Here is a 27,265-nt window from a genome sequence, read left to right on the forward strand (position 1 = left end):
ATCTTTCACTTGCTGCACTGAAATTTTAAACCAACGAAGTAATGTAGATTTATAGCTTAAATTGGGCATGTGAATAAACGTTATGTTAAAATATTATTTATACATTCATCTGCACCTTCTCTCTCATGACAGAGTACCTTGTAAACACCCTTAAAATTTTGAATTAGTTTTATGATATGCTATCACTTGAACTTTTTCTTAGCATTTCAATTCATCTGTTGATTTTACAGGAAACACAATGTCTTTGACTATCTTTGAAAAGTTAATAACTAAAAAATTCTACCATTTAGCCCTCCAATCTAAGTTGTGCTGAAGGTGATGAAAGTCTATTGACTTCCACAGGCCATGGATCAAGCTCTAAAAACAGTCTCCAGCTACTGTATGAACTCTAAAAAGTTAATAAATGTCTAAGGTGCCGACACTTACAATGTGAAAAGCAGTATATGGAAAATGTCTGAGATGCAAAAGATCAGAAATGACTCCACAAATATATGCTACTTTCAAATAAAGTTCATAAATACCTTCATATTTTAAGAGAAAATCTTAAATGAAAATGGTTATAATTCAGCTTTGAAATTATACTGAATAGCTTTCAGGTTTAACTGTTTTTTCTGAGGTTATGCTAAGGCAATGTCACTCACAACAACTGGCTTCTTTTACTGAGAACTATGCCTTGTGTTATAAAGAGATATTACAAAAGTGGAAATTGTTAAGAACTACAAAATAAAGAAAAAAACACAAGATGAATCTAATCATGCAATACATATTCAAGTTACAAAAAAAAAAAAAAAAACACATTTTATATTACTTACTTTTCCTGAAAAATAGTGACAGAAAAAAAGTAAAACAAAAATCACATATGTAAAGTCAAAAAAAAACAATAAAACATGAAAAATAATGCAATATAGCATGAATTTGACTCACTATTAAGAATTCATCATATCAAGTAATGATACCAGATATATCTCTGTTATGTTAATGTAGTTTGAGTCCTTAAATTTACAGGCACTTGACAACGCAACACAAATAAGAATGCCAATGAAAGTCTGTTTATTCTAATAAAAAAAGTACTTAAAATATTTTTTGTCAAGCCATAATATGTGATAATTATATGTAATACATAGAAATAACATATATAAAAGAGACTGCTCACTGCATGGTTCATCAAGACATTTTCACCAGATCTTATAATCTACTAATGCCTCTACTCAAATTAGTGGCATTTTTTTTCTGAATGAGAACCGGATCAAGCTTATGAAATAAAATCTGGTAGTTAAACTTAAAAATTAAATATCCAGTTTGAAAAGCAACTCAAGCAACACATCACGCAAGACTGATTAGCATTTAAGGCACACTTACAACAAACCTGTTTGATGAGGACAGGTTTTTTTGGAAGTCATTTCATTCATTTTACAACACAGATGAAAATAAGCAACTGTTTCAGAGTGTGAAATCAGAGATCAGTGTTTTAATAAACAGACCACATTAATTTCAAATTAGAAAAAAGAAAATCTCACTGCTTTTTTAACTGAAGAGTACATGATCTCCACAAATGTATGTGGTATTTTATCTCAGGATGTTCTAACACAGTTCACTTTCTCTGCAGTGCAATAACCATGCAATTAAAAATAAAAATAGGCAAACAATTAACTTTGAACTTAAAACAGTTGGAGTGATTTCTGTAAACAAAGGTGGGCAAAATGATTTTAAAATCACCTAGGAACTTTTTCTCAAACATTTTGTAATTTATTTTAAATAAATTAAAACAGTTTGAATGTTATTTTAATTGCAGTATCATTACTGTTCTTGTATAGAAGTTTATCGTTTCATTGAATGAAATGACTGAATGTTTTATCAATGTAAACTAAAATATTTAGGGCATGCTGCAGGTAAAGGTGAATGTTTTTACAGCACACAGTCTCCTAAAACAGACTATTTATCATTCTTTGAAAAAGGGGACATGAAGAAACAATACTATGTGTGTGGCCTACCTTACCTTTACTTAATGCACTAAATACAGGTTTTTTAGAAAATCATGCAGTTTCTGCACCATTGATAATCTGACAGTAAGTATTTATTGAAGGTAAAACACTCATTGTCTGTTGTCACTATTTGTTTTAATATATAATCTTGCTAACCAAATGATCTTTAAGCAATGCAGATAAGCAATGGCATGCAAAGGGTCACTTAAATGCCAATTTGACTGTTTCATAAACTTAAGCATTCTTTTCCCATGACTATTCTCAGCTACTTAATTGAAAGTATTATCCATTTACAAACTTCAGGCCTGCCATAAAAAGGCTCTCTTCTGTATCCAATAGACCTTTCAGGACCCTAAGAACAACAAAAGCTAATAATTAAAGCTGCTTTTTTTTTTTTCCCCGCTTTTTTTTTTTTTTTAACCTCAGTAAAGAGAAAAGTGAGGAAGCAACTTATGGTACATCCAAACAAAGCCAGCCATAAAGATCTTATTAGTAGGGAAGACCATAAAATTGAAGAGTCTCACTTGACATGGGATGGACAGAATCAGTTAAATTAGGACATGGGCTATACTACTTTTGTAATCTGCACTCCTACTACAGAATGACAGATGCCACCTATGACAAGAGCAAGGTAATAAGCAGTTGTCCTTAAATTACAGCTCTGTAAAATCTCCTGAATTTCATACAAGCTCCGACTGTAATACAAATTCAAGTTAATGAATTTTTAATACATCTTCTCTATTTAAAGATGATGACTTACAGCTGGCATAGCTTATATTAAATTTGTGGTATTTTCCATTGTTTGTTTTTAATTATTTTGATTAGATTATGCTTGGAATTATACGGACAAATTCAACCCCCACATAAGCAACTTCAGCCTCTGCTGCAGTCAAGAGAAGTTTCATCGGCATACAGCAGCAATGAACATGCCTTCTAGACTTTAAAAACTGTAAATCAGTACTATTTCAAGGAGATAAGTAGCAAACTAAAACTAGAGATACCAAACTAAAATTGATAGTTAACTCAGAACTTGCATAAAATTGCAAGTGTTCAGACCCAGATTTGGGGGGTTGGCATTATTTCTTCTCCATACTTATCTACCATGCTATGCATTTATAACTTAATACATTTCCAATATTATTTTCATTGTAATGGAGTAAGACTAAAAAATTACTTGACATTTGAAGCATGAGTGGACAGGAAAGACAAAGACTGTTGCAAGTTGTTTTCCTCTTGTAGCTCTTTCTGAATTTCATCTGGTTTAATTTTTGATATTGCTTTTCCTTCCACTTGTAGCACATCTGCAGATGGAGCCTACAACATTCACAAACAGATGATAAACACAGTGTTATAAACTGATAAGTTACATGAATATTTTCATACCTACTCTGACAAACAAGGAGCAATGGCAAATAAGCAACTCTGGCCATCAGAAAACAAAATTCAGTCAAACTAGAGTAGTTTAGAACTGCTATCACTGAGCAGATCACAAAAACACCCACAGCTATTCATATATGGAGAAATGTGTTATAAAGGAAATTTTTCAGTGTGCCCTACCTAAACTGCATTTCTGAATAGTTTATAAGATGAGAAAAGTCTAAGTATATTAAAAAGAGAATAATCAGAATAGCATCAAAATTATAATAACACTATTCAGAACTACTAAATTTAGAAGTACATAAGTGCATCTAAAACTTGTTCTATCTTTATGCAAATTCAAGCAGATAAACGTGGTTTAAAGATGATGCTTTTAGAAAAGTTTCTTCAAGATTACATTTATTCAGAAACTTCAGCAATATGCAGATGAGGAATTCCTACTGTTTCCTCCCACAGCTGCTCATTCCTATTTATTAAAGCACCACCTGCTTAGTTGTGCCAAAAATTGTTCTTTCACACTGTGAAACAGATCAGATAACTGATCCATGTTGAAAAACTTAGCTAAGTAAAAAAAAAATTGCAGGGAGAAGGCAGAAACTAATCCAGATCTCTGATTCCCTTTGTAGAGTGTCCCTACATAAAAACGTTGTCAGAGGGCGACTCAGTGGAGTTCAGGAACAAGAGCAAATGGCAAGGAAAAGGAACATCCTGTCACTGCTCCCAAAGCATCTGCATCTGTTTCATAAAACCCAGCTTCAGAATGTGCTCTTTTTCCCTTACCTCGATGACCTCCAGAGGACCCTCCCAACCTCAACCATTCCACAGTTCTGTTTCCTGCAAACTGTTAAACATCTTCATAAAACATACTAACAGTGCCATCAATGAAAAGTATTCTTCTGAATTCCGCTTAAAACCTTGCATACATAACATAGCAAAGCAGGTTCAATAAAAATAATAATAATAATGAAACACTATAATAATAACAATAGAAGACAGAAACATAACAACACAGCACAGAAAATTACTTGTAAAGTGCTTTGTCTTGAAAAAAAAAATGTCAATATGAAAAGTCTTTTTTTGCCCAGGTCTTCATGATATCCTATGATAATAACTTGATATCTTCTTGATATACCATGGTAATAACTAAAGTAGCCATCCTTACAGTACCCAAAGAATACAACTATAGTGACCAAATGTCTTTCTTACTAAGATTTTTCAATCACATATCTGGTTAATAGAATCACAAAAAGCATGGGATTTTACTCTTCTTTGTCCACTCACATATTTTATTTATCCCAGAATATAAATAGCCACACTGTCTATGTTTACTGATAACTTCAGCAATATTTAAGTTCTTAGAAGAGATCACTACATGAAAAAATACGGAAGTTTGCAGTTCATGAATAAGTATATAAATCAGCAAATGAAGAACTGTGAAAGATAATTGATTGAAGAGCTTCTGAAAAGGCTTGCCCAAAATTAGAATGGTTTAATCTATTGTTGTTTTATTTTTGAAACCAATACCACTGTTTATATTAGCATATATATGAAACAATTTGAAGGAACAAAGTCAGATATTTAATGTTTACCAGAGAAACTGGAAACTGATCCAAATTTCACATAAAGAAAATAGGCTAACAAAAATAAGGAATATAGAAAAGTTTGGAAGCACTATATCTACCTAGAAATAGATCATTAAAATGAGCCAAGTATAAGACTACGTTGTTCTGTTTGAATGTCAAGTAAATGAATGTCATGACCTCTTGACCAATACAAAAAGAAAAGTAACTTTATTGTATGCATTGCCATTAAATGTTCTGAAATGTCAAGATACTCAAATAATTTGGGAAAAAAAAAAAAAACATGTAAATGATATCAGAAGTAACAGAAGATACTCAACAAAATTTTACAATATGTAAGACACCAACATGGTTAATGGAAACTATAAAAATTAAAATTACAGTAGCTAGTATTTTTAAACCATGAGCCAAAGTTCTGTGATCTTGTATTTTCCATGAAATGGACCATACAGGGAAAACTACACTATTGCTGATGAAGTCTGTTGACTAAGCAGAGGGGGAAGTTCCTTTAAGCCTAAACTCAGAGAACATAAGCCAAAACACTTATTATTAGGAGGACATTTTAAATATGTAGTCTCATATTTTATTTCATATTATTTGAAGACGTGCCAGTGAACTAAATCCACCACATTTTATCAAAATATTTACATAATTCAGTTACACATGTAACATAAAATTACAATAACTAAAGCAAATATCTACATTTTTCTATCTGACTGCTTTGCACTTAACCAAATTTCCAAGTTCATCCGCAAAATGAATCAATTAATCTTGTAATTAATAGGGCCTGACACACAGTAAGCAAAAGTAAATAATTTCAAAAAAATAAGATAACATCATGAAACAAATGTCAATGAATAGTGTTCTAAAGAAATACTAACATACAGTACAATAGATTGCAGATACTATAGCAGAAATGGTTTTGTTAATGATGGGATATAGCATTTAGCTAATACATATGGGTTCTGAAACACATTTATATTATTCTTTCTAATTTTTTTGTCTCCATTATTTTTTCTGTGTGTAATATCAAATGAACACACTTTCAAATAAATAATATATTTAAATTATGTAATAATTACATTAAATAGAAGCAAATGTATTTTACCTTTCCAGATGCCAATCCTGCAAACTACTTTGCATTATAAGCTCACTGAACACACACTTGATGAGTGTTGTTAAAACAACATTGCCAGTGCATTACAGAAGTGGCATTCTGCCCAAAATAATACTGTCTAAAAAATAGCATCACAGTACCACAGTACTGTTTAAATAACCATGAAAGTGTACTGTTGTAAAGTGCTCTGTGCAAATAGTATAAAATTCATAAGTAATAAGTACTCTTGCTATATTTTTGAATATCATAAAAATTACCATCATTGACATTGGTCTGTATATTGCTTACATATCATTTAGCATTTTTACTTTAGTAATCAACAAATCAACAGATACAAGGGTACAACTACAGAGTATACTTTTTAAACTACCTATGGCAAACATCATCATTAATATTAATTATATAAACTCAAGTATAGATGGTACATGAGATTTCAGTTACTGAAAGATTTGAAACATTTCTGACCTATAGACAGACAAATATATATATATATTTATATAATGTATATAATTTATATTAATAGAATAATATATGGATATATATAAAGCATATATGAGTATATAAATATATATTCATATGTATGAATATATATATTAATATTTATATATAATAAATTCAAGTATATAGATATATAAAGCATATATAATATGTATTTATATAAATTTATTTTTATATATAATTTATATTATATGTATATTTTTATATAAATGTGTGTGTGTATATGTATATATAGACAGACAAATATTGTATGGACAATCTAACCCATCTAACAGGAAGAGTTCTACTTCCACAAGAGTTTTTAGGAAATCCTAATCTTTGGCTGGAGAATGCCAGTGAACTGGAATTGCTCAGACCACTTAGAGCTTTCCTTCATGCTCATTGTAGCCCCAGCACAGGAAGCTGCTCCAGGACTGATGAGGAGTTTCTGTTGTCTCCCAGTGACTCAGTCTCAGAGCTGAGACTGTGGTGGACACCTTAGCTGTGTGCAGGGAAAGCTGTGTGCATCTCGTGTTCTTAGCTATCCCAAAATTGATTGGGAAATCTGGTCACTAATGCTCTGAAACCCTAGAGACATGTCCACCTTTCTTCTATGCATTTCTCCATGCAGCTTGACAAGACATGATCAGGGCCAAACTACAGTTGATGGGATGAGATGAAGAAGCAGCTGACACAAGGGTCTTAGACATTCAAAAGGTTTCTCATTTTGACTAGATCTGTCTCACTATGACTAGACCTTGAAACAACCTATTGTCCAATAATATTACTATCAACAAGCATTCCACATCTGTCGCTCTTGTCCTCTATTTTGTTCCTTTTATCCCCTTATTTCAATAACTGCATTTGTCTTTCCAGGTATCTTATCCAACTTTGTGTTCATCTCATTTATTTAAGTTTAAGCCATGGCTATCTGGTATTTCTACACATAAAACTGCCTAGAGGAAACATATCCCAGTCTTGGTTGCTCTTCACGTAATACATTTAGCATGTGTAATAATTTTAGGGAAAAGTAATCATTCATATTGAAACTGCAGAAAAAGCCAGGTTAAGGTTTCTTTTGACTGGTCTGGTTGTATCCTCAAAATATCAGAATGCTGGAAACTGACAACATATGACAAAATACATTTTTTTTTGTTTTAGAATTTAATTTGTTCTCTATGGTACTGTCTTTATAAACTTAATGTGTTCTCTACTAAAAAGCTTTATAGGGTCAATATCCTAATGGCAGCTTTTGTCATGCATGAAATATTGCAAAACCAAAAGGATATTGAGCATTATGCCATTTTCCAGGAAGGCACACAGTTGTTAAATGTAGATGAGGATTCTAGTTGTATGTTGTTTCACCTGCAATCTTCTTCCCAATCTCATAATGAGAAGCCTAACCCAACATCTGACCGAATGAACCTTAATTTATTTTTTTTCCCTCTAACCTTAAGCTGCAAGACCAGTATGGAGACCTGTTTTATAGAAGAGTCTTCTTTTAAAGGGCAGGTGGTATGAAAACATCTTGCAAATCCCTGTATGCTCTAAAGCATAAAAACACTAATACTATCTCACAAGAGTACTAAATCTGCTTACCTGTTTCACCTGATTATTACATGTTAATATCTCTTCTGTAGGCTGAGACTCATTTTCCGCTGCTTGAGGTTCTTTTTGAACAACTGGTGTCTTTTGGGGGGAAAGAGAAAATCCATTTCAGCAGTGAACATACAATATTTTTTCAAAAACACTTTTGTGCTTCAGTACAATATTTATTATGTGCAATTATTTTCATTGTCCATGTATTTTATGAAGCACCTAGAACACTGTATCAAATTTATCTTAAACCAAATATTTCCTCAATCACTAAATGGATTTTCAAAAATAAATACAGTAACAGACGAAGGACTTACAATGATTAATGCTAAATAATATTTGTAGAGATTTCTTATCTTAGTCTGTTTCTTCTACAAATTACACCTCCAAAATGCAAGAAGAAACATACAGTAGAAATGGACATCAACAGATATACAATCCTTTAAAGCAAATAAATCATTAACAACTCTAAACATTAAGCAAACCCCCACAAACATACCTAAGTTTAAATATTTAAAATTTTAAAACAATTTGAATGCAAGGCATAGAATGATGGGCATTAATATATATGAATATAGATGAATGCCTTGTAAGCCCATTGCCCTAATTCTCATGCTATTTAATAATAGTGAAATTCTGTATATCCAGTAGCTGAAGAATCAAACCCTGGAAGAAAATGAATGAACAAGAGACACAAGAGGGAAGGACAGAAAAATATCATATCATTTATGAAGTACCAAAATGGTTTCAAGCACTATTTCATTTCCTTTCCTGTTTTATCAGTTTAAAATATGAACTACCTATCTGAACAACTCTGCAAGTAAATAAAAGCACAATTAACTTATTATATTTTAACATTCCTAGATAATGTAGAATGTTACCAGGCTTGCTTGGTGAAAACTTGGCAGGACTTCTTTGCTATCTTGAGATTCAGATGTTATTTCCTTATGTTCGACCAGTACCTGCTGCATAAGAGAAAAAATATATATATGTTGTTATGCATACTACCTTACAGAACAAAACAACATCAAAATAATATACATGCATGAATTAAAGGCTGGGTCTTTACTACGTATATTACTTTGAAAGCAACAAGTAGATACAATCTCGGGCTCATCTTCTGCAAACATTTGCACTCATGCTTAACTCTTTACTATAAACAACTTCTCTATGAAATTGCCTGTAGTAGTAAACTTTAAAAGCTGAGTGCAATTTTCAGTTAATCATTTTCTCCACAGGAGATAAATAATAATTTTTCCACCAGTGGAAACGCTGCTACAAAATGTAGAGTTGTTCTCAGTTCCCAGACACACTACTTTTTCCTCATAAAAAGAATGTCTCAGCAAGTCCCCTTTTGGTTACAGTATAACCATAAAAAAATAATTAAAAAAATAAATACAGTCAGAAATAAAATCCAGCAACAACTCAAAAGAGTTGGTAGTTTAAGGACAGTGTGTTTGCTAAGCACCTGTTTAGTATACATGTACGCAACTCAGCACACACATACTTTATACTTTGTGACATATACTGGTTTGATGAACCACATTTTAAAGATAACAGTAACAAGCAGGAGTATCAAAACTAAACTTTATTTCATTTTAGAATACAGTTCTTTAAAATTACCACGGAAATGTGAAATATACTGGAGAAAAATATTTCAGAGCCACAAGTCAATGCACAGCTCCATCAAAACTGTTAGCTGAGTATGTGTTGTAAACAGCCTGTCACTTAATGAGAAAAAACTTTTGCTGATGTTGCAAGTGTTCATTTGCTCTTTTAATGTAAGAATTTTCCACATAGTAGATTTTTATTACATTGTTCACCTAGTGATCTAAGAATGTATTTTTTTAATGCTTAGGATTTTTTTCATGTCAAATTAAATTGCATTTTAACAAACTGGGTAATAAGCATACTCTCACATTGGTGGTTTGTTTTTAACCAAACCCTTACCAATTAATCTACCTTTGACAGAAATGGCAGATTAAGAAAAAAAAATCATACTGCATATTCTTTTCATCACCATTGGGAATGTAGTAACACCTCAGATTAAAATAAATAGATTCAGCATTATCTTCCGAAGCTATACTAAATAATCTTCCTCTTCTTTACAACATGTGCAGGCTTTCAAACACGGTGATTACTATGGACTAATGACTTGATGAACTTGTTTCAAAACTCTGACAGAATATATAAATTATAATGTTATGCATTAATTTCTCTCTTCTGTCAAAATCAACAGAATTATGTGAACAAACAATAACTCCAAGCCATGTTCGACATCTGCACATGTTATGTGACTGCTTTCCTTTGTTGGGTGTGGTGTTTTCTCTTTTGTTCACTCCCCATGGGAGAATTGCAGGCACAATGCTGTTGTGTTATTTTAATAAAATGATGTGTACTGTGTATATATGTACTATGGGCTGTCTGTTTGTATTAACAAAAACTAGGCCAAAGGGATTTGATCTAACTTTAGGAAATAAAAGTGTTGAGACCTGTGGCAACTCTTAATTCTCGTGGATCCATTCTCAAACATTCTGCTGATTCTTCCTGCGCTGATATTTTACCTGTGATGGAAAATTCTATTGTGCCTTTTAAAAAACAGTTTTACTAGCCATAGCCTTCCTGTTGCCCTTGTAGGAAACTATTTAGGTACCTGAGCACCTTCATAATTCAAGAGAAACTATTTTAACATTTTCAGTCACTTTGATATGCCTTTGGTCCTTTGTTGCTGAAAAGAAGAATCGTGAGTCTTGACATGCAGAAAATTCAGGGTTTTTTTCAGTATTTTTTTTCTAGTAATTACATCTAAATTTATGTCCTAATTAAACTGATTAAAATCAGTTTATTCTCTTTTAGCAGCATCTCACTGGCCTAAATCAGGATTACTCTCCCATTAATTTATTTTTTAGACTTCAGGGTAAAAAAGACAGTCCTTGCCCCATGAAGCCTGCAGCATTTTTACAACAAGTGGTAATAATTGCACAACTGGATTATTTTTAATTAGTTACTTGTATTAGTACTTTTGAAAAGATAAACAGATTAGATTTCCTAAGTCCATACTTGTATACCATATCTCTCTCACTAGGCTGCTTCTTGTAACATCATGAAAACGGTACATCTTAAAAATAATAACAATAATAATGATAATAAAGTAGAAGTAGTACAAGTTAGTTGTTCCAGAATAATAATTATAATATAAATCATGTGTCCAGGACTGGTAATATCCACTCCTGAAGACTGACTTCCTTCAGACAACGGCAGGAAGCAATATACTGTTTCCTCTGCTATGATTAACCTTATAGAGCATAACCAATAATATGTGGTTACACAATTAATGATATAGTATCAAATTCGTAATAAAAAGCTTCATGGTCTTGATTCAGCTACTTTTAAAGAGATCTAAGTGTAACAAATTGAAGTGTCTTGTTCATTTCTGTGAAAATTAGAATATGCCTTACAGCACTCAAAAGGAAAAAAATATATTTTCAGTAAGCCTCTTAAAATATTGTTTTATCAGAAAGCAATACATGATCTATTGTATAATTTTAACATCAACTGAAATGTAAGGAACATATACAGAAAATACTAAATAAGATATTGTAAAGTGATGAACAAATATTTGTTTATATTTTCTTGTAATTACGAGCAAAACACAAACAAGTGAGCATCTCTTCCTGAATTTTAAAAATAATTAGACTCCATCCAACTGCTTTTGAGAGTACTAAACCATTACTGAGAACATCTCCTCAAGGCCTCACTCACAATTGGAAGTACCTGAAGAGTGAGAGATGTTTTTTAAAAAAGATGTATATTTTGTGTTGGCTTGCTGATGGTATGGTACACTGTATAGTCTCTGTTTAATAGACACATTCCAAATTGATTCTGTTTTTCTAGAACACACATGTTTTTCTCACAAGCTCCTCTGAGGTACCAAGAACTGATCTGCTGAAAATAAACCAACTAAAGATGATGAGCTGCAGGCTCATCACCAAGAAAGCTGAACATCAAGCTGAACACTAAGAAAATGCATTTCTGGTATGAATATAAACATCCTCCTGTGGATACTAAATCCAACATATGACTTGATAACTTAATGTACTTCAGGGGTAGCAACAGGTCCTGAAGCAACAAAATTACTCCAGACATTGGAAATGATATTCTGATATAATAAGCAGGAATCATTATTCTGATTTCCCCCAGTGGAAATAGGACTAAGTACTAATGTCCCACCAAGCTGGCATCCCATTCCCCAGATAATACTCTTTTTAATGCTGTGAGAAAATCAGCGTTCACGCCTCACAACAATAGCGTAAGTTATCAATACTAACCAGTCATTAATTTAAAGGCAATAATAAGATAAAGTGAACAGAATATTTTTTGTATTTTTTTAAGAAATTAAAATCACATTTAATTCTGAGAGCTTGTTTTCATTTTAGTAGTTCTGTTCTTTTCCTAGGTATTTCTATTTCATTTAAAATAATACATTTCTTATTTCATCAGAGAAGACAAGTCTTGAAGCTCAGTCTAAAACAAATAAACCACGCATAATAATAATGAAGAATTTCTAGAGTCCTCACCCTATTGATAAGGTCACTTAAGTTCAAAAGACACCTGCTGCAAATGCCTTTGGTTAAAAAAGTGTGATCAGTAAGAGTGTCATTCATCCTCACTAATTTCCATATGTTCATATCTACAAAAACATTAAACAAACAACTGGACCAGAAAGACATCACCAAATTTAGATTTTCATTTTACTTTGAACTTGATTGATATGTTTTAGACAACACAGTACTCCAGAGGCCATTTTCAAAGCTCAGAGCCCAGTAGCTCCCACTACAAACAATAGAGAATCAGTTCACCTCTGATCAAGACCATTAGGACATACTAGAGGCTGGACTTTTAAAATCTTACCTACAACACATAACACGTTTATAAAAGAGTAAGAGGAAACCAAGCCATGTAGCACACATTACTAAATACTAACAATTACTTTTGGTAAGTTGAACAAGAAATGGTTTTCCAGGTCTAGGGTCTTCTTTAGCCCTTTTCCTTTCCCATCTCCCCTGAGGTATTTTTGTAACCAACTGGCAAATTTCAACCAGGCTTAACAGAAAGAGAACAGCCCCAAATTATCACATTCCTAAAACAAGAGTAAAGCAGTGAAGAGGGACCATATCAATGCTGCCACACTAAGGAAAAGCAACTCTGATTTCAATCCCAATTGTATAGCAGAAAACATGCACAGCAGGGGTAGGGCGTAGGAGGGTGGGAAAGACACGAGGGCTTCACCCACACAAACAGCTCCCAGAACAGTAGTAAATTAAATCTGAGGACATAAATCTACTGGAAATGCAGTTTCAGGCCATTGCTGCTCATGGACTTATCTAAATTAACTCAGTTCAGAATTCTTTTTTGTCCTAACTTTTGTATCTAACATTAAAGGAATGTAAGGTGCTACACTTACAGTCTAACATTCTATATGAGATACTTTTTGGTCATAAAGGTAGTATTTTGATAGTTGCAGGAAACAATGTTTGCTATCATTTCCTAAAACACAGATGCATCAGCCTTCCATACTTCCCTGAAGAGGCAGTTACTGCTTAAAAGGAGTAGTTCATCTGCCACGGGCCTACTCGTCTCAGGGCACCCCTAACAACAACTGCAAGCATGAATATCAGATGTGATAGCAATTTTTGGGACATACGCTTCAGCCTTTGTGGAACTAGAATAAAACCATCACTCTTGCTCAGAGAGGTGAAAAATCCATCTGCAAGTAAGTTACTAGTCTAGTCAATAAATGAAGCAACCCTCTGGTGAAAATCAAGAAAGTCTTCTGTACCATCTACATGATGTTACTGATGTATTACTGATATCTCTTGCAGTAATTGAAGGCACTCTCTTACAACAGCCTATACAATCTACCCAGCTGTGACAATGCAGAATTCGCCTTCTTGAGACTTCACAACCAAACAATAACTGAAATGAGTAATACTTCCAACAACATTCTGGATACATTTAACATACTTTTTCATCACTCAGACTGGAATATGCCACACATAAAGGGAAAAGAAAGTAAAGAAAAAGTTATATTAAACTATAAGCAGTATAACACAATTATCACCCCAAAAAGAGCTTAGGTTTTAATAGATTTTTATATTGGCTCATTTTCATTTAAGGGACATGAAAAAAACAGTCAGAAGAAACAGTGAGGAATATTCTATTATATATTAGTGTTTTTATCCATTTGTTTTGTCTGGCTTCTGTGTTATAACACATTGTAGGAGCTGGAAAAAAATATACAACTCTTATAAAAGTAATATTTATCCAAGACAAAAATATTGCTCTTGTTCTGGTTCACCTACTTCCATTTTTATGTTGTATTTCTGGCCAAGAACACTCTCCAGGAGTTCTTTGATCGTCTGGTCTGAGGGAGATGGAGAAGTAGACTGCAGGGAAGCAGTTATTTCATCAACAGACTTTGCAACCACTTTCACAGGCAATGCTGGTGTGGAAGTAGGCTCTTCAGGTTTGCTCTGCTGGAAGTTCTCGTATATTTTTGAAGTGTCTGGTCTAGTCACATCTCGTGCCTCTTCCAACTGTTCTTGAGCAGACCTCACACTTGGCTGCTTGCTTCCTTTTCTCAGCACTCTTCCTGATTCAACATTTAAATCTTGCTGCTTTGCTTTTGAAATCACTTTGCTCCCCTTCTTACAGCTTTCCCTGGATGTTTTTTCCTTCCTGGAAATGTTTTTATTTGTATCCAAATCTGTAGAGCTAAAGTCACCACTATCTTTAAACACAGTGCCTATTTCTTCAGTTCTATCCCTTTCTAAATTTGGGGGATTCGTCTTTAGTATATGCACTCTATCCTTTACTTTACTAACAGCTTTTGCCTTTCCCAATGACACAGGGGAATTACTGGTGTGAAAATTAGACCTGCAGTAACTTGGCTTCTGAAGTGGTGCTGGGTGCTTAACCATGACAATTTTTTTAGTGGTACCTGCAAATGATGCTATTACAGGCAGTTTTACAACACTACTTTCATGACTACATGTGGCATTTTCTCTGCTAACTCTTTCAGAGGAACTTGGATTTATGTCATCACTGCCTTCTTCCACAGATATATTTCTGTGAGTCATTACCCTGAGATGAGGAGTTTGTTTTTTCATTTCTCTTACTTCAAAAGATATCCTTACTTCCTGTGAACTTCAGAACACCCAATGAATTAATTAGTAATATTTTTATTTATATGCATGACAGGCTTATGTGGACTCTTTGACCTCTGAAGAGGATAATGTTCTTAAACAACGCGATTGACCTAATGTGTTAAATCTTCCAATAAGAGCTAAATGCTCATGCTTCTAGGAGCAGTAACTATTGCTTGTTTGATCTTCAGACTGTCCTGCTGAGATTCCCTGCATATAGTCTCACATTCCTTAATCATATTCAGCTCCTCCAGATAACGGTCCAAAGTGCTTGTGTTTTCTAGCAATTCTCTCCTGCTGCACACAGCCTGTAAATTCAAAGAGAAATGAGTTTTTATACTTTAAATGCCAACACAGAACCCAAGCTTTCAAAGACAACTTCACTAAGAGCCCTGTGGATTTCAATGAGACTAAAGGCATATAATTGAACACCAGCAACAGTTTCTACCATTTTACCTAAGAAAAAAGCCAAATTGTTTCAGTCTTTGGGATCACACACTGGAAGCCACCTAGAAGCTGCCAGCTGAAGAAGAACTGAGACAGATTCAAGCTCAGTGCCCACCCAAAGGAGCTACAGCGGCATTCTCCCTCCAAAAACAAGTGACCTCAGACCCCCACAAGCCCGGCTTCTCAACCTGGGGGAGGCAGAGGGCCTCCCTCCCCCTCACAAAAGGGCCTCCCAACAGAACACGCCGGCGTCCCGCGGCCTGACAGACCCCACTCCCACTCCCACACCCGAGCGGCTGCCCCGGCGCCCCCGCGCCGCTCCCCTCACAGCTCCCCAGCCACGAAGCCGCCGCCGCTCCCTCTTGAGCGAGCGGGCGGGCGGGGCACGGACGCGCTCCGTAACCGCGCAACCGGGCTCCAGGCGCGGGAGCGAGGGGCCGAGCGCCCCCTCTGCCGGCCGGAGGGCCCCGAGCTCGGCCCCGGAGCACCGGCGGTGCGGTGTTAACGTGGGGCGCGGCTCTGGGAGCTGCCCTCCGCGGGTCTGGCCCTCAGGGCCCGCGGTCAGGGCGGCGTTGCTGGGCCTCTGTGTGTCCCGCAGGGCTGTCCTCCTGAGCACAGTCACATACGCGTTCTCCCTAAGTGTCCGGATGATTTTCCTGATTAATCGTCAAAGGCTCGGCTTGGAGACAAAAGCCAAAGCCAACTGCATTTGTCTGGTTTATTGTCACCAATACACTTTCTGTCTCTGGGGTTTTATTTAGAATACCAGGGATTGTCCGCAACAGGACAGGCTCCACAAACTGACTGGCTTTGCTGCAGTAACATGAGCATGAGGGCTGAAACGAGTTCGCTGAGAGGAGTTGGGGGGGGTGGCGACACGCGCTAAAGTTCTTCAAAATATAATAAAAACTGAACACAAAAATTAAAAGAAAACGTTAAAAGTCAAAGTAGGTCTGCCAAGAGGACTATAACTGGAAGTACAGCACAAACCTACAAGGTCGCATTGACTCAGTTGCACAGCGGGCTGGTTGTGCAGAACACAAGGGCAAAGGGAAGCAGCTCATAGCAGGAAAGGGGAAAAATGAGTTTCATATAATCATAGAATAGTTTGGGTTGGAAAGGACCTTTAAAACTCATCTAGTCTAAACACAAAGTACTGACTGCTTTCCAGGAATCCCTGGGCTGTGACACTTCTCAAAATTAAGCTCACAATCCATTTACGTCTTTTACGGTGGGTAAAAAATAGTCTTTTTCTCTTTCATTTTCTTTTTTTTTTTTTTCTTTTCCTCCAGTTTGGATCACCAAACACCTGTGTGATAACAAGGGACTGTAGTGACTAGCTGCGTATGTTGGATTCAAATAAGCCACGCAGCTGATTAGAAGGATCCAACAAGCAAGTGCCTTCGATTATCCTCTCCTTTCTTTGTAGCTTTCAGCTACAGCTTTGTAGCTTTTTTTCCAACCTAATTGTATTGCCGGAGTCCAAGGGGGTGGCCAGTGTACTTCCTGCAGACAATGCCCCATGCACTAGGCTAGACGACCCACTTTTAGCTTCCTAAGGGAACTAAGGACTTGTTAAAGATTAAAAACTCATTAGCCAGTCACATTAAAACCAAATTAATAGTAGGATTTCTTCTTGTTATAGTAAGATAACTGATTAAAGCCCTGTAATACACCCTAGGAAGCCTGTCTATTTTGTGTCTAGTTGGCTTCTCCCTCTCTTCAGCAGCAATACTAGAATAGTTGGAGGAGCAGTAGGTGGGATAGGAAGTAGTTGTTCTGTGTGGAAGGATTCCCATTAGCTGTCCAAGCCATTAGAGCAGTTCCAAACAGGCATGGAAGTGTTTGATTCCCCCATTGAAGATGAATCCTATCAGCAGGTTAACGCAGTTGTAAGTCTAGAGAACAGATTCATTTCAAACTAATTACACAGTCAGTGAAGCTTCAACAATTTAGTTTACTGAGAGCAGCTCCTCGCCGCAGGAGTCACAGTGGGGCATGGAAGAAAAAGCCCTGCATGTGAAGAGGTATTTGCATCAGGAAGTTCCCATAAGGAGATACTGAATGGCAAGAAGTATTTGCATTTAAAAAAAAAAAAAAAAAGTTAGGAAGGAGGAAAAATCCTTAGACATGGGTTTTCTCCTTAGGTTAATAGTTGTGGTAAAATGGTGGTGTCCTGCAGGAAAATAAGTGTGCTGTGTTATCTTACTGTATCTGTGGTCCACCAGCTCAGCTTGTAGCAAAGCAGGGACTGGCTCCAGGAGAATGCATTTAGGTTGCAAGAAAGGTTCAAGCTGTAGTTCAAATATGTTTCCTGTTCCACAACATTGAGGTTCTCAGTCTTGTAGCAAAGTGAGTTAGCACCCAAGGGTAGCTGTTGACAAGTTAAATCCTAAATGCTATTTCCCCTACAAAGCCACACACTCTGCTTAGCAGTCATTCCAGGAATAAGTGTTGCCAATATCCTCTAGAACTTCAGCTGGAGCTGCAGAGATGACAACTGTATCTGGTACACAGGAATACAGGGAAACCTTTTTCTCCATGCCCTAGGTACTATTAGTATGTGTCCCATCTCTAAATGTTCACAGTGCTGCTTGAAGCCAGGAGGTGGGTTTTTATTAACATTAAGTATTTAGTTAAACAGGCTAAATCTCATCTCTGTAGCTTGCAAAGTCCAAAATTTAATCAGTAGATGAATTCTTATACTGAGCAAATGGATCTAGATTTGGAAAATCTTGTGCACGTTTAGTCCTTAGGTACACATTATTATTTTTCTTAATTAGACCTCACCAGATCACTAAGCTTTCTAACATCATATAAATTGTACCATCTAGGTTATTAGTCTATTAATGTTATAAAGAAGGCTTTTTTTCTTTCTTTTCATTCTTTTTTTTTTTTCTTTTTCCATTTAGGAGGAAAAGTGATTATTTAAAAAACAGTTCATTTGGTTAGAGAAAGTCTGCAAATTCAGTTTCTTTTCTCCTAAATTGTCTGAGTCCACACTGTGTAGGAAGTCTCACCCCTGGTGCGCATCATCGCTGTGATCCAAGTTCATGCTGCAACGAGATTTAGATGCACGTATTCCTTCCAGGCCTTGGCAGGAAGTAAGCACACAGTCAGGAGGAGTTATGGTGCTCTCCAATAGCTACCTCGGTCTAGGCAATTGCAAATCAGGACAGCAGAGTGCATATGAAATATGCACAACCTGCTATGGGTTGTCCAGCAATGCCAGAAAGAGTCCCTGGAACGCTAAATAGCAATCACTTAAAGGAAAAGAAAAGTAAGGGCAGAGCTACATTGCTAGTTCTTCTGCAGCTTACACCTAAATAGCAACTTCACCTTGGCATCCTTTTCCAGCTGGCTGTGAAAACCTTTTCACTTGAAAAGAGTCTAAATCCCCAACAGACCTGCTGAGGGGTTCTGATCTCTCCCTTCTGGCATGCTACAGCCAAAGTGCTTGTCTACCCTGCCTCAAAATGGGACTACACTTGCTCAAGGCTATTCAGCAGTTCAACAATTCTGTAAGGATAACAGCACATTTACAAATATGGTTTTGCCATGATGCCCACGTGGCATTATCCCATTTCGGAGACCACAAAGAGAACACAAAGAACACAAAGAGTTTGAATAACTTTTTTAAGTCTCCCAGTAGAACTAGTGGCAGATCCATAACAGACTATATTTTTGACTGTTAGTAAATGGAATATCAAAGGTATGTATCCTCAGACTACACGTTACTACTTGCTTGTTAAGGGGATCAACATCTTTGTTTAATGTTTCTGTCACATATATGTGTAAAATGGCCATAAATACTCAGAGAAAATCAAACAATTATAAGTTAAAATGCTGATCTGTGAAGTATGGTCTCTGAGGATGTAGCGCACAAACTTTTCTGCCAGTTACACCATGGGGGCAGTAATCTGCAAGAGAACAGTGGAGTAAACAGGTAGGTGGCAAAAAATCTCTTAAATCAGACAGTGTCAGCACTGAAAATCTTTTTGGTTAACTGCAAGGTTTTGATACAGCTGAGCTGAAGCAAACACTTTTTTATTGTTATTATTCACAGATCAATCCATAATGAATCCCTTGTGCAGTAAGCAGCAACAGAAAGATTTTGCAGAATTAGTATTATAAATCATATATTCAATCCTTCTGTGAGCATTGAAAATATTGTCATTCTTCTAATCACTATATCCTCTCTTTGATGCGCACCCAGCCCCTACTAATCTCTGTTGTGATTGTGAGATATCAGTACTTGCCAGTACTACGTCAGCAGAAATAGCTAAAATTTTTCTTCCTCCTATGATTTTGAGCTTTGCTTCACCCTCCCCTCCCAACCACCAAATGAATGACATTATTTAAATAATGGTGTTTCCTTTATAATTCAAAATAAAAGTCAACAAAAAGATAGAAACAAGATGGAGTTTTTTCATTCTCAACCATATCTGAAATGAGAAAATTGGGTCATCTTGAGTGATCTTGAATTTCAGGTTTATTTTTTGGTATGATGAGACTGCAATATTTTCAGTTATGTGCCATTTCATTATACAACCCAAGAAAACTTACATGAGTAACTTCTAGAAGCCTATCACACACAGCCTTTATTATAGGCACAAGGTCAGAGACACTCCTGGCTTTAAACAAGGCTGTAAGCAATAAATCAAGAAATTACAGCTAAACACCTGCCAAAATCTTTGCTGGGCTCAGCCCTTTACTAGCTTTAGATTTAAAATTTGATCCTGTTATCTCTGTTCTCTATTGTCTTTCAGTTAATACTAGAAAACAGTAGATTTTCCAGTCCCTTATTCTACCCCAACCCTTTTTACACTTAGGACAACAACTTGACTGTGAATGTGTGTGTATCTATATATATGCGATGCACGTGTGCTTTTAGATATCACAGTTGAAGAGTCCTCCCCAGGTTTTACAGATGAAGTGTCAGCATTGAAGGACAATGAAATCCTATTTAATCACAAGAAAAATCTTTACATCTGCTTAGTTTCTTCAGCAAAAGTAAATGTCCTGTGAGGAGATGTCAGCAAAAGCTGAAGTTTCAGTTGTGTCATAGGGTAAGGTTAGAAAAGATTTACAGGATTTCTGGCACAGAACAAGTGGTGAGGGGAATATTTGTTGGTGTTGATCCTGAAAAAGAGCTAAAGATTCGATGTTCAACAGGTAATAGGAAAGCCACCTGATTCAACTATGAAACTGTTGGGCTGGAAGACGGAATTTCTCTCCTTTGGAGGACATGAAGGAAAGCAGTGTTGGCTTACTTCCCAACAATCCCACCTTAAGCTGCTACCTAAAAAGGAGTAACCCTGAAACCACATGCACTTCAGAAACATTTAGGCAGCTGCCTTGTTGGCTGGGGAAGGGTGGAGGAGGAATGAATGAAATCTGCCTAGCCCTGCCTCTTCCTTGTCTCACCAGCAGTTGCACAGAGGAGGGAGCTCACATGAAGGCGGAAGGGAAGGCACATGGTGAGCTAAGTGACCTTCCTGATGTCATTCTCTTCAAATCTGCTCAGCAGGAAGAATTACCCTTGAAATGCTTGAAGCAGCAGCAGAAGCTCAGACCAACTGCTGGGAGAGCCAACCACTCTCCAAACTACTGAACAGCTGCTGCCCCTGAGGAGTCCTAAAATGTTACTGAATCCAGACCTTCCTCTACTTTCCCATAGATGCGAGTTGACTATCCTATTTTATGGGTCTTGCTTATGATTTCAGGGTATTACCAGTTGATACTCACATTCTCACATTTCAATGTAAAACTATGGGATGTGTTACATAGGGCCTCCAGACATCCTTTTCCAGGGCAAATATCATTTTTTTGCTATGTGCAGGTTAGTATATGTCCCCTGATGGTGTAAATGGCCGAAGTGTTTCTGTATGAGTGATCACACTGCCACACATCCCACAATTTCTGGGTGTCCGTATTAATACAGCTCAAGAAAATGTGCAGATAACACAGCCTGAATTCATTTGTGCTCTAGGAACTGCAAGCTGGGTAAAGCTGTGGAACTGCTCCCTGGGGAAGACTTTAAATAAGCCAGCCTTGATTTTGTACATTTGATTCTTCAGAGCTGAAGCCAGCCGAGAAAGACAGTTATGATGGATACTGGTCTCTCCCATGCTTTTTTGTAAAACTGCTGTAGAGACGAAGAATGGAAATGAATATTTTGTACAGGCAAGGGAAATCAGTGCAAAAAAAAAAAAAATGAAAATACAGTAGTATGCAGTGATAGAAGAATAACATTTCTACACTCTCCATCACACAAAATCCAGGTTGCCAGCTCAACCTTCTGCTTAGAAAGGTCAGTTTGCAGAAGAAGGGGTGTGTTTATATTGACATGAATATCCCAAGGAGCTGATCAGCTCTGCATCACTTGACCAATACAGGGATCTTTGGCTTACATCAGTAAAACAGATGTTCTCACAGAGAACTCACTGCAGGTTTTGGAGAAGTCAGATTAATGGGGAGTGGAAATACTTTTTTTTCAATGAGCAGATACTGTTGGGAAAAAAAAAAATGGAAAAGAAAGGACAGACAGTGGTCCAGGAAGCCTTTCTCAGCTTTTACAAGGAAGTAGTTCTAGGATTCATGCAAAAGTGCCTCTCCTACCAAGCTTTGTTTCTGATACCAGTTTATGTAGATTAACTGCAGTCTTAGTTTGCTTTCTTACTTCCTTATACATGTATTTCAGAAGTCTGTGTATGTCCTGAAACACCATTTTTGTGATTTCGGTGAGACTCTTCCAAGCAGATGCCATTGAAGTATATTTGTTTATCTCTGCATGTAACTGTATTCCCATCTCCTTTGGTACTGTTTCTTCCATGCTATATTACTGCCATTACTTTGAAACAAAGCATACTTTAAAACAAAACAAAGAAAACTTTCAAAAATGTAGAGTAATTGCATCAGAATTGACATACTGATTGAAATAAACATTAGAAGCATTGCCACTTATGTTTCAGTAAATCATAACATAAATAATGCACCCAATAATTGAAATACATACCTATATGTCTGATCTTGAATCAAGTGAGAAATGTCAAATGCATTTATTTTAATGTAAAGTAAGGAAGACAGACTTTGCCAGCATCCTACCAGCTGAAGTTCTGCAAGCAACATACCCACATCTACCCAATTAGCAAAAATGAAGTGACTGTATACACTGGGTCGTGATTTACCTACTTAAGAACTATTTTGTTACACTAAAGAAAAAGTAAACCACTTCCTTACTCTGTTCTCTGCCACCGTTGGACACTAGCTTATTTGTAGCTTTTCATTTCGTTATTTGTGCTTCTCTCTCCTTTAATTGGTCATATATGTATTTTCGCGGATGGGGTGATGTGTTTATTTTATGTCAGGAATGTCTCTCAGGTCTCTCATGTCTACTTGCGTGCTGAATGATGCATAGAAAAAAATGAAATGCAATGAATTGCAATGAATTATAATAAAATTAAAAAGAAAAAAGAAATAAAAAGAAATAAAAAGAAATCAGATGAATTGAGATAAAGTAAATAATAATAATAGGTAACGAAGATAAATAAAATAAAGTAAAACAAAACGCGGCAGCAGAAAGTCGCCTCTGCAACGAGCCGTGCAACGTCCCCGGGGCCTCGTAGAGCGCTCGGGAAACGCGCACCGGGAGCGAGCCCCCAGACACGCGTGGGAGCACCACCGCTGCCCCGACGGCTCGGCCCCGGCAGGATTGGGCCTCCGGGGGGGAGGATCCGCAGCCTCCTTGAGCCCCGCGGGGAGGATGAAGGAAACGAAGAGAAGCGGGGAAGCAGAGGGCGGCGGGCGGTACCCATCCCGGTTGCGGGTACCGGCAGGGTTCCCACGCGGTTCCTGTTTGCCCGCGTGGGTGGGGAGGATTTGGGGTCGGCAACAGGTGGAGCCCCCGGGGGGTTCCCACCGCCGGGAGGGATGGGAGAGCCGGGTCTCTGCGGGAGGCAGAGCCGGGGAAATGAAAAGGCGGCTGTAGAGTGAGGAGCAAGGGAGGCATCCTGACGCGGAGACAGCCTGGCAGCCTTTTTCTGAGGTAGAGCCCTGCCCCGCACAAGCACCGCCGACAGATCCCCAGCCCAGAAGCGGCGGCATCTGGATAAAATCAAATAAAACCTGCGAGACAAACCGAGCTGGCCAGCGGGCGCTGCTTCTTCCAGAGAACAAGTGGCTCTTAGGCAGGAGCGCATTAAAATAGCGCTGCCCGTCCCCCGGAGGTACAGTTAAAGCCCCCGCCAGCTCCATCCTTCGCCCGCCCCACGCGTGGGACAGTACCTGCGGGCGGCGCTCCCGAGCAGCGCTGGGCAGAGGGCACCGGCGGTCCCCGCGTGGGTTTTGGTCCAGCTGTCGCTGCCAGTGCTGCGGCTGGGCACCCGTGGGCGAGCCAAGCCCTGACACTCACTCCCACAGACACGCGTGCGCGCACGCTCCCCTCTTTTAGGGCAGGTATCGTGCTTCCCTCCTTGACAGTGCACCGGAGGAGCCAGGAGCAGAGACCCTGCTCCCGTTTAAAGAGTGAAAATACAGCTCGCCTGCACGTTTCTCCAGGGTGAACAAGTAGCTCCCCATAATTAATAATAAATAAATAAATAGGGGAGAAACCGGTGCATGAAGTAACGAGAAAGTGGCACTGCTCTAACGAGATCTGGGGAAAAGGCTCCGTGCAAACCGGGCCACGGTTCCCGTCCCGAAATATGGAAAGCCGCAAGCAGCTGTGCGCATCCGGAGAGCTCCTGCTCGGTACCACGCGTCCTGCATCTTAGCAGAGCCCTTTCCGTCCCTCTGGGGCTGCTGCAAAGGGCACGGACCAGTTGCGCCGGACTCTCCGAGCATCCCACACAGGCTTCGCAGGCACGGAGGAGCGGGCCGAGTGGAACTACCGAAATCCCCTCGTTTCCCATGGCCACGGGCATACCCGTCGTGATGCGCTGCTTCACACAAGGAAAGCTTTCAGCAGCCTGGGCTGAAGGGAATTTCCAGCAGCGGCTGACTCTGCCTCGGGCTTACCGATCTGCACAACGAACCTAAACGCTCTCTAAGAAGATTACCGACAGGAGCCCGCCTGTGCGCTCACCTCCGGGAGCAACGTTAGGAACAGGGCGCAGAACCCGGAGCCGCAGCCGGACAACAGGAGGCGCTGCGGCTTTGCGCAAAGCCCGGCCCGGCATGGCACGGCCCGGCACGGCCCAGCCCGGCCCGGCACGGTCAGCCAGGAGCGGGACCCGGTGTCCCCTGCGCCTCGGGGGCGGTCCCGGCCAAACGGCCCCGCGTTTTGTACCGGCATCCGAGGAGCGTGCCGCCCGTGGGGTTCGTGCCTGCTCTTTTTCCAGGTATGGAGCGAGCCCTGCGTGGGCTGTCCGGCGGCCCGGCGGGTGTTGCTCCCGCGGGGCTGTGCCCTGGGAAGCGGGGCAGCACCGCCCCGAGGTCACACGGAGGGGAGGCACCGCCGGCGGGGCACTGGGGCTGCTGAACCCCTCCCAGCCTCGCCGGAGGCGGCTGTTCTTCTGGGAGGCTCCCGAGCAGACCTAAGCACCGAATTGAACAAGTCACCACGGAAGGGGCTCTGTGTTCAGGTGTATAGAGTGTTCCCACTGGAGAAAGAGGGAGGGTGCATACATAAAGACCGCAATTTTAGTACCTTAGATTTTCCTCTAGGTTTTGCTCCAATTTCCAATTGTGTACGCTGACCACTTGGAAAAGTAGGGTTTTAACTCAGTACTTTTATCTTTTTCATTTTATTTCCTTCAAGACACATTTTCATTCCCTTTTCTTGTCTGCTGGTTCCAGAGTTCTGTTTGTTTCAAGGATTTGACTTAATTCTGTTGCCAGATTTAAAGAAAAAAGGACGAGGAGAGAAAGAACAAAGAAAGGGATAACAGAAAACGCATTTAGAGGACAAGTTAAAACATATTTCTCGAGGCGGAGATAACCTGTATCTTGTCATTTTAATCCCTGGTTCCTCTATATAAGAAACTTTTATTAAAAAAAATCGTGATTGTGAAGGTGGCATTTTCGCAGACCACTGGAGGATAAATCAGTGTGGAAGCAACTGCGATCTTGCTGCACAATAAACATGCAAGGAAGAAATTCGGACCCAGCTGTGTATTTTAGTTTGTGTGATATGATAAGCCGAAGTTTTTCAAAATCCCAATAAATTTTATTTCCCTTCCAAATTTCTATTCCCCGGATAGTTGGGAATGGGGGGAAGTTGTTTATTTGGTTGGTTGGTTGATTTTGTAGGTGGGGAGTATTTATTATTTTCATTTCTGGATTTATTTATTTATTTGCTATCAGGTGAAAAAAGTAACTGGGTGGGAAAAAGCTCAAGAAGAGAAACCCAATAAAAGTCTCTGGTCATGACATAAGCTTGAAGAGCCGGGCAGGGTAGGAACAGAACAAGGGTATGTTAGATTCGTCTGCAAAGACTGAGCGATTCCCTACATCCATATTTTAAGGAGCTTTGTCCAACGTCGATTTGTTTTATCGCTGTTGCCCCTTTTTGCCCTTCAGCCCACGCAGATTCCTCCTCCCCTCTTCCTTGTGAGAAATCAAGGTAAGGAGCAAGAAGTTGTTAAGGGGATAGCTGCTACTTCTAATTGCTGCTCCTGGGTGCCTGGCACCAGAGAAGGCTTCCCAAGTAGCCTTCTGGCCTGGAGGCTTTCCACGGTAAAGACAGTAAACGGTTCCAGTGACTCACCTGATGTTTGCCAAGTGGAGGTTAACCTCGGTGGATCCGCATTCAAGGCTCTGTCCGCATGCACTGGGTGTCTGTAGTGTTGTGTCTCTGCGCCGTGACTCACAGGGTTTCTAAATGCAAGACACCAAGAAAGAAACACCATCACCATCACCGCAGCCTTAGGGCGGCAGCCCCGTTTGAAGGGCTGCTGGTAGCCCACGGGGGGCTGCGGGCAGCCCAAAGGGGGGGGGGGGTCCGATGTTCCGTGCAACCCACGGGGGCCTCTGAGGCGCTGCTGGCCGCCCGCAGCGCAGAGCGGGGGGCGCCGCGGCAGGGGCGGGGGGCGCAGAGGCACCTGCGCCGTGCTGAGCTTTGAATGGGGGGGGGGGGGGGCGGGAGCGGGGGGAGCGTGTTTGACTGCGGGGCTCGGGACTTTGGAGCACGTCCCGACCATCGAGTTAAAGGAGCATCTACCGGACTTTAGTAAATACTGCCTCTAATCTCGGGGGTTTAAGGCTGGATGGCCTTTTGCATTCTGTTCAAACAGAGGGGGCTGCCCTTCCCTTATCTGCCTCGTTTCAGTTCCAGCGATCACTCCTAGCATTTGTCCTGTCCATCTGAAAGGGGTGGGTTCCTCCCCCCCTTTCCTACTCTCTTCCCACCTCCGTCTCTTCTTCTTTTCCCGCAAGCTTAAACCAATTACGCTGCTTTGCAAATAAAGTGCCGCCCCGGGGGGAGTTGCAGGCGAGGGGAACTGCCTTGTTTGCAGGTGCATCTCCGGCTTTGTAGGTGCGAAC

At 39.0% G+C, this 27,265-nt stretch overlaps 1 protein-coding gene across 1 annotated transcript in view; it reads right to left on the reverse strand.

Annotated features, from left to right (window-relative positions):
• Window positions 1-16,032, reverse strand: part of TTC6 (tetratricopeptide repeat domain 6) — a 63,372-nt gene extending 47,340 nt beyond the window's left edge. Inside the window, exons 1-5 of the mRNA XM_040557943.1 lie at window positions 15,970-16,032; window positions 14,492-15,642; window positions 9,011-9,094; window positions 8,133-8,222; window positions 3,157-3,296 (exon numbers count right to left, since the gene is read on the reverse strand). Of these exons, the coding sequence (XP_040413877.1) occupies window positions 3,157-3,296; window positions 8,133-8,222; window positions 9,011-9,094; window positions 14,492-15,298 (1,121 nt within the window). The 5' untranslated portion in view covers window positions 15,299-15,642; window positions 15,970-16,032. The remainder of the gene's footprint in view (window positions 1-3,156; window positions 3,297-8,132; window positions 8,223-9,010; window positions 9,095-14,491; window positions 15,643-15,969) is intronic.
• Window positions 16,033-27,265: the final 11,233 nt, after the last annotated feature.

This window comes from Cygnus olor, chromosome 5 (genome assembly GCF_009769625.2).
Source record: "Cygnus olor isolate bCygOlo1 chromosome 5, bCygOlo1.pri.v2, whole genome shotgun sequence".
NCBI lineage: Eukaryota > Metazoa > Chordata > Aves > Anseriformes > Anatidae > Cygnus > Cygnus olor.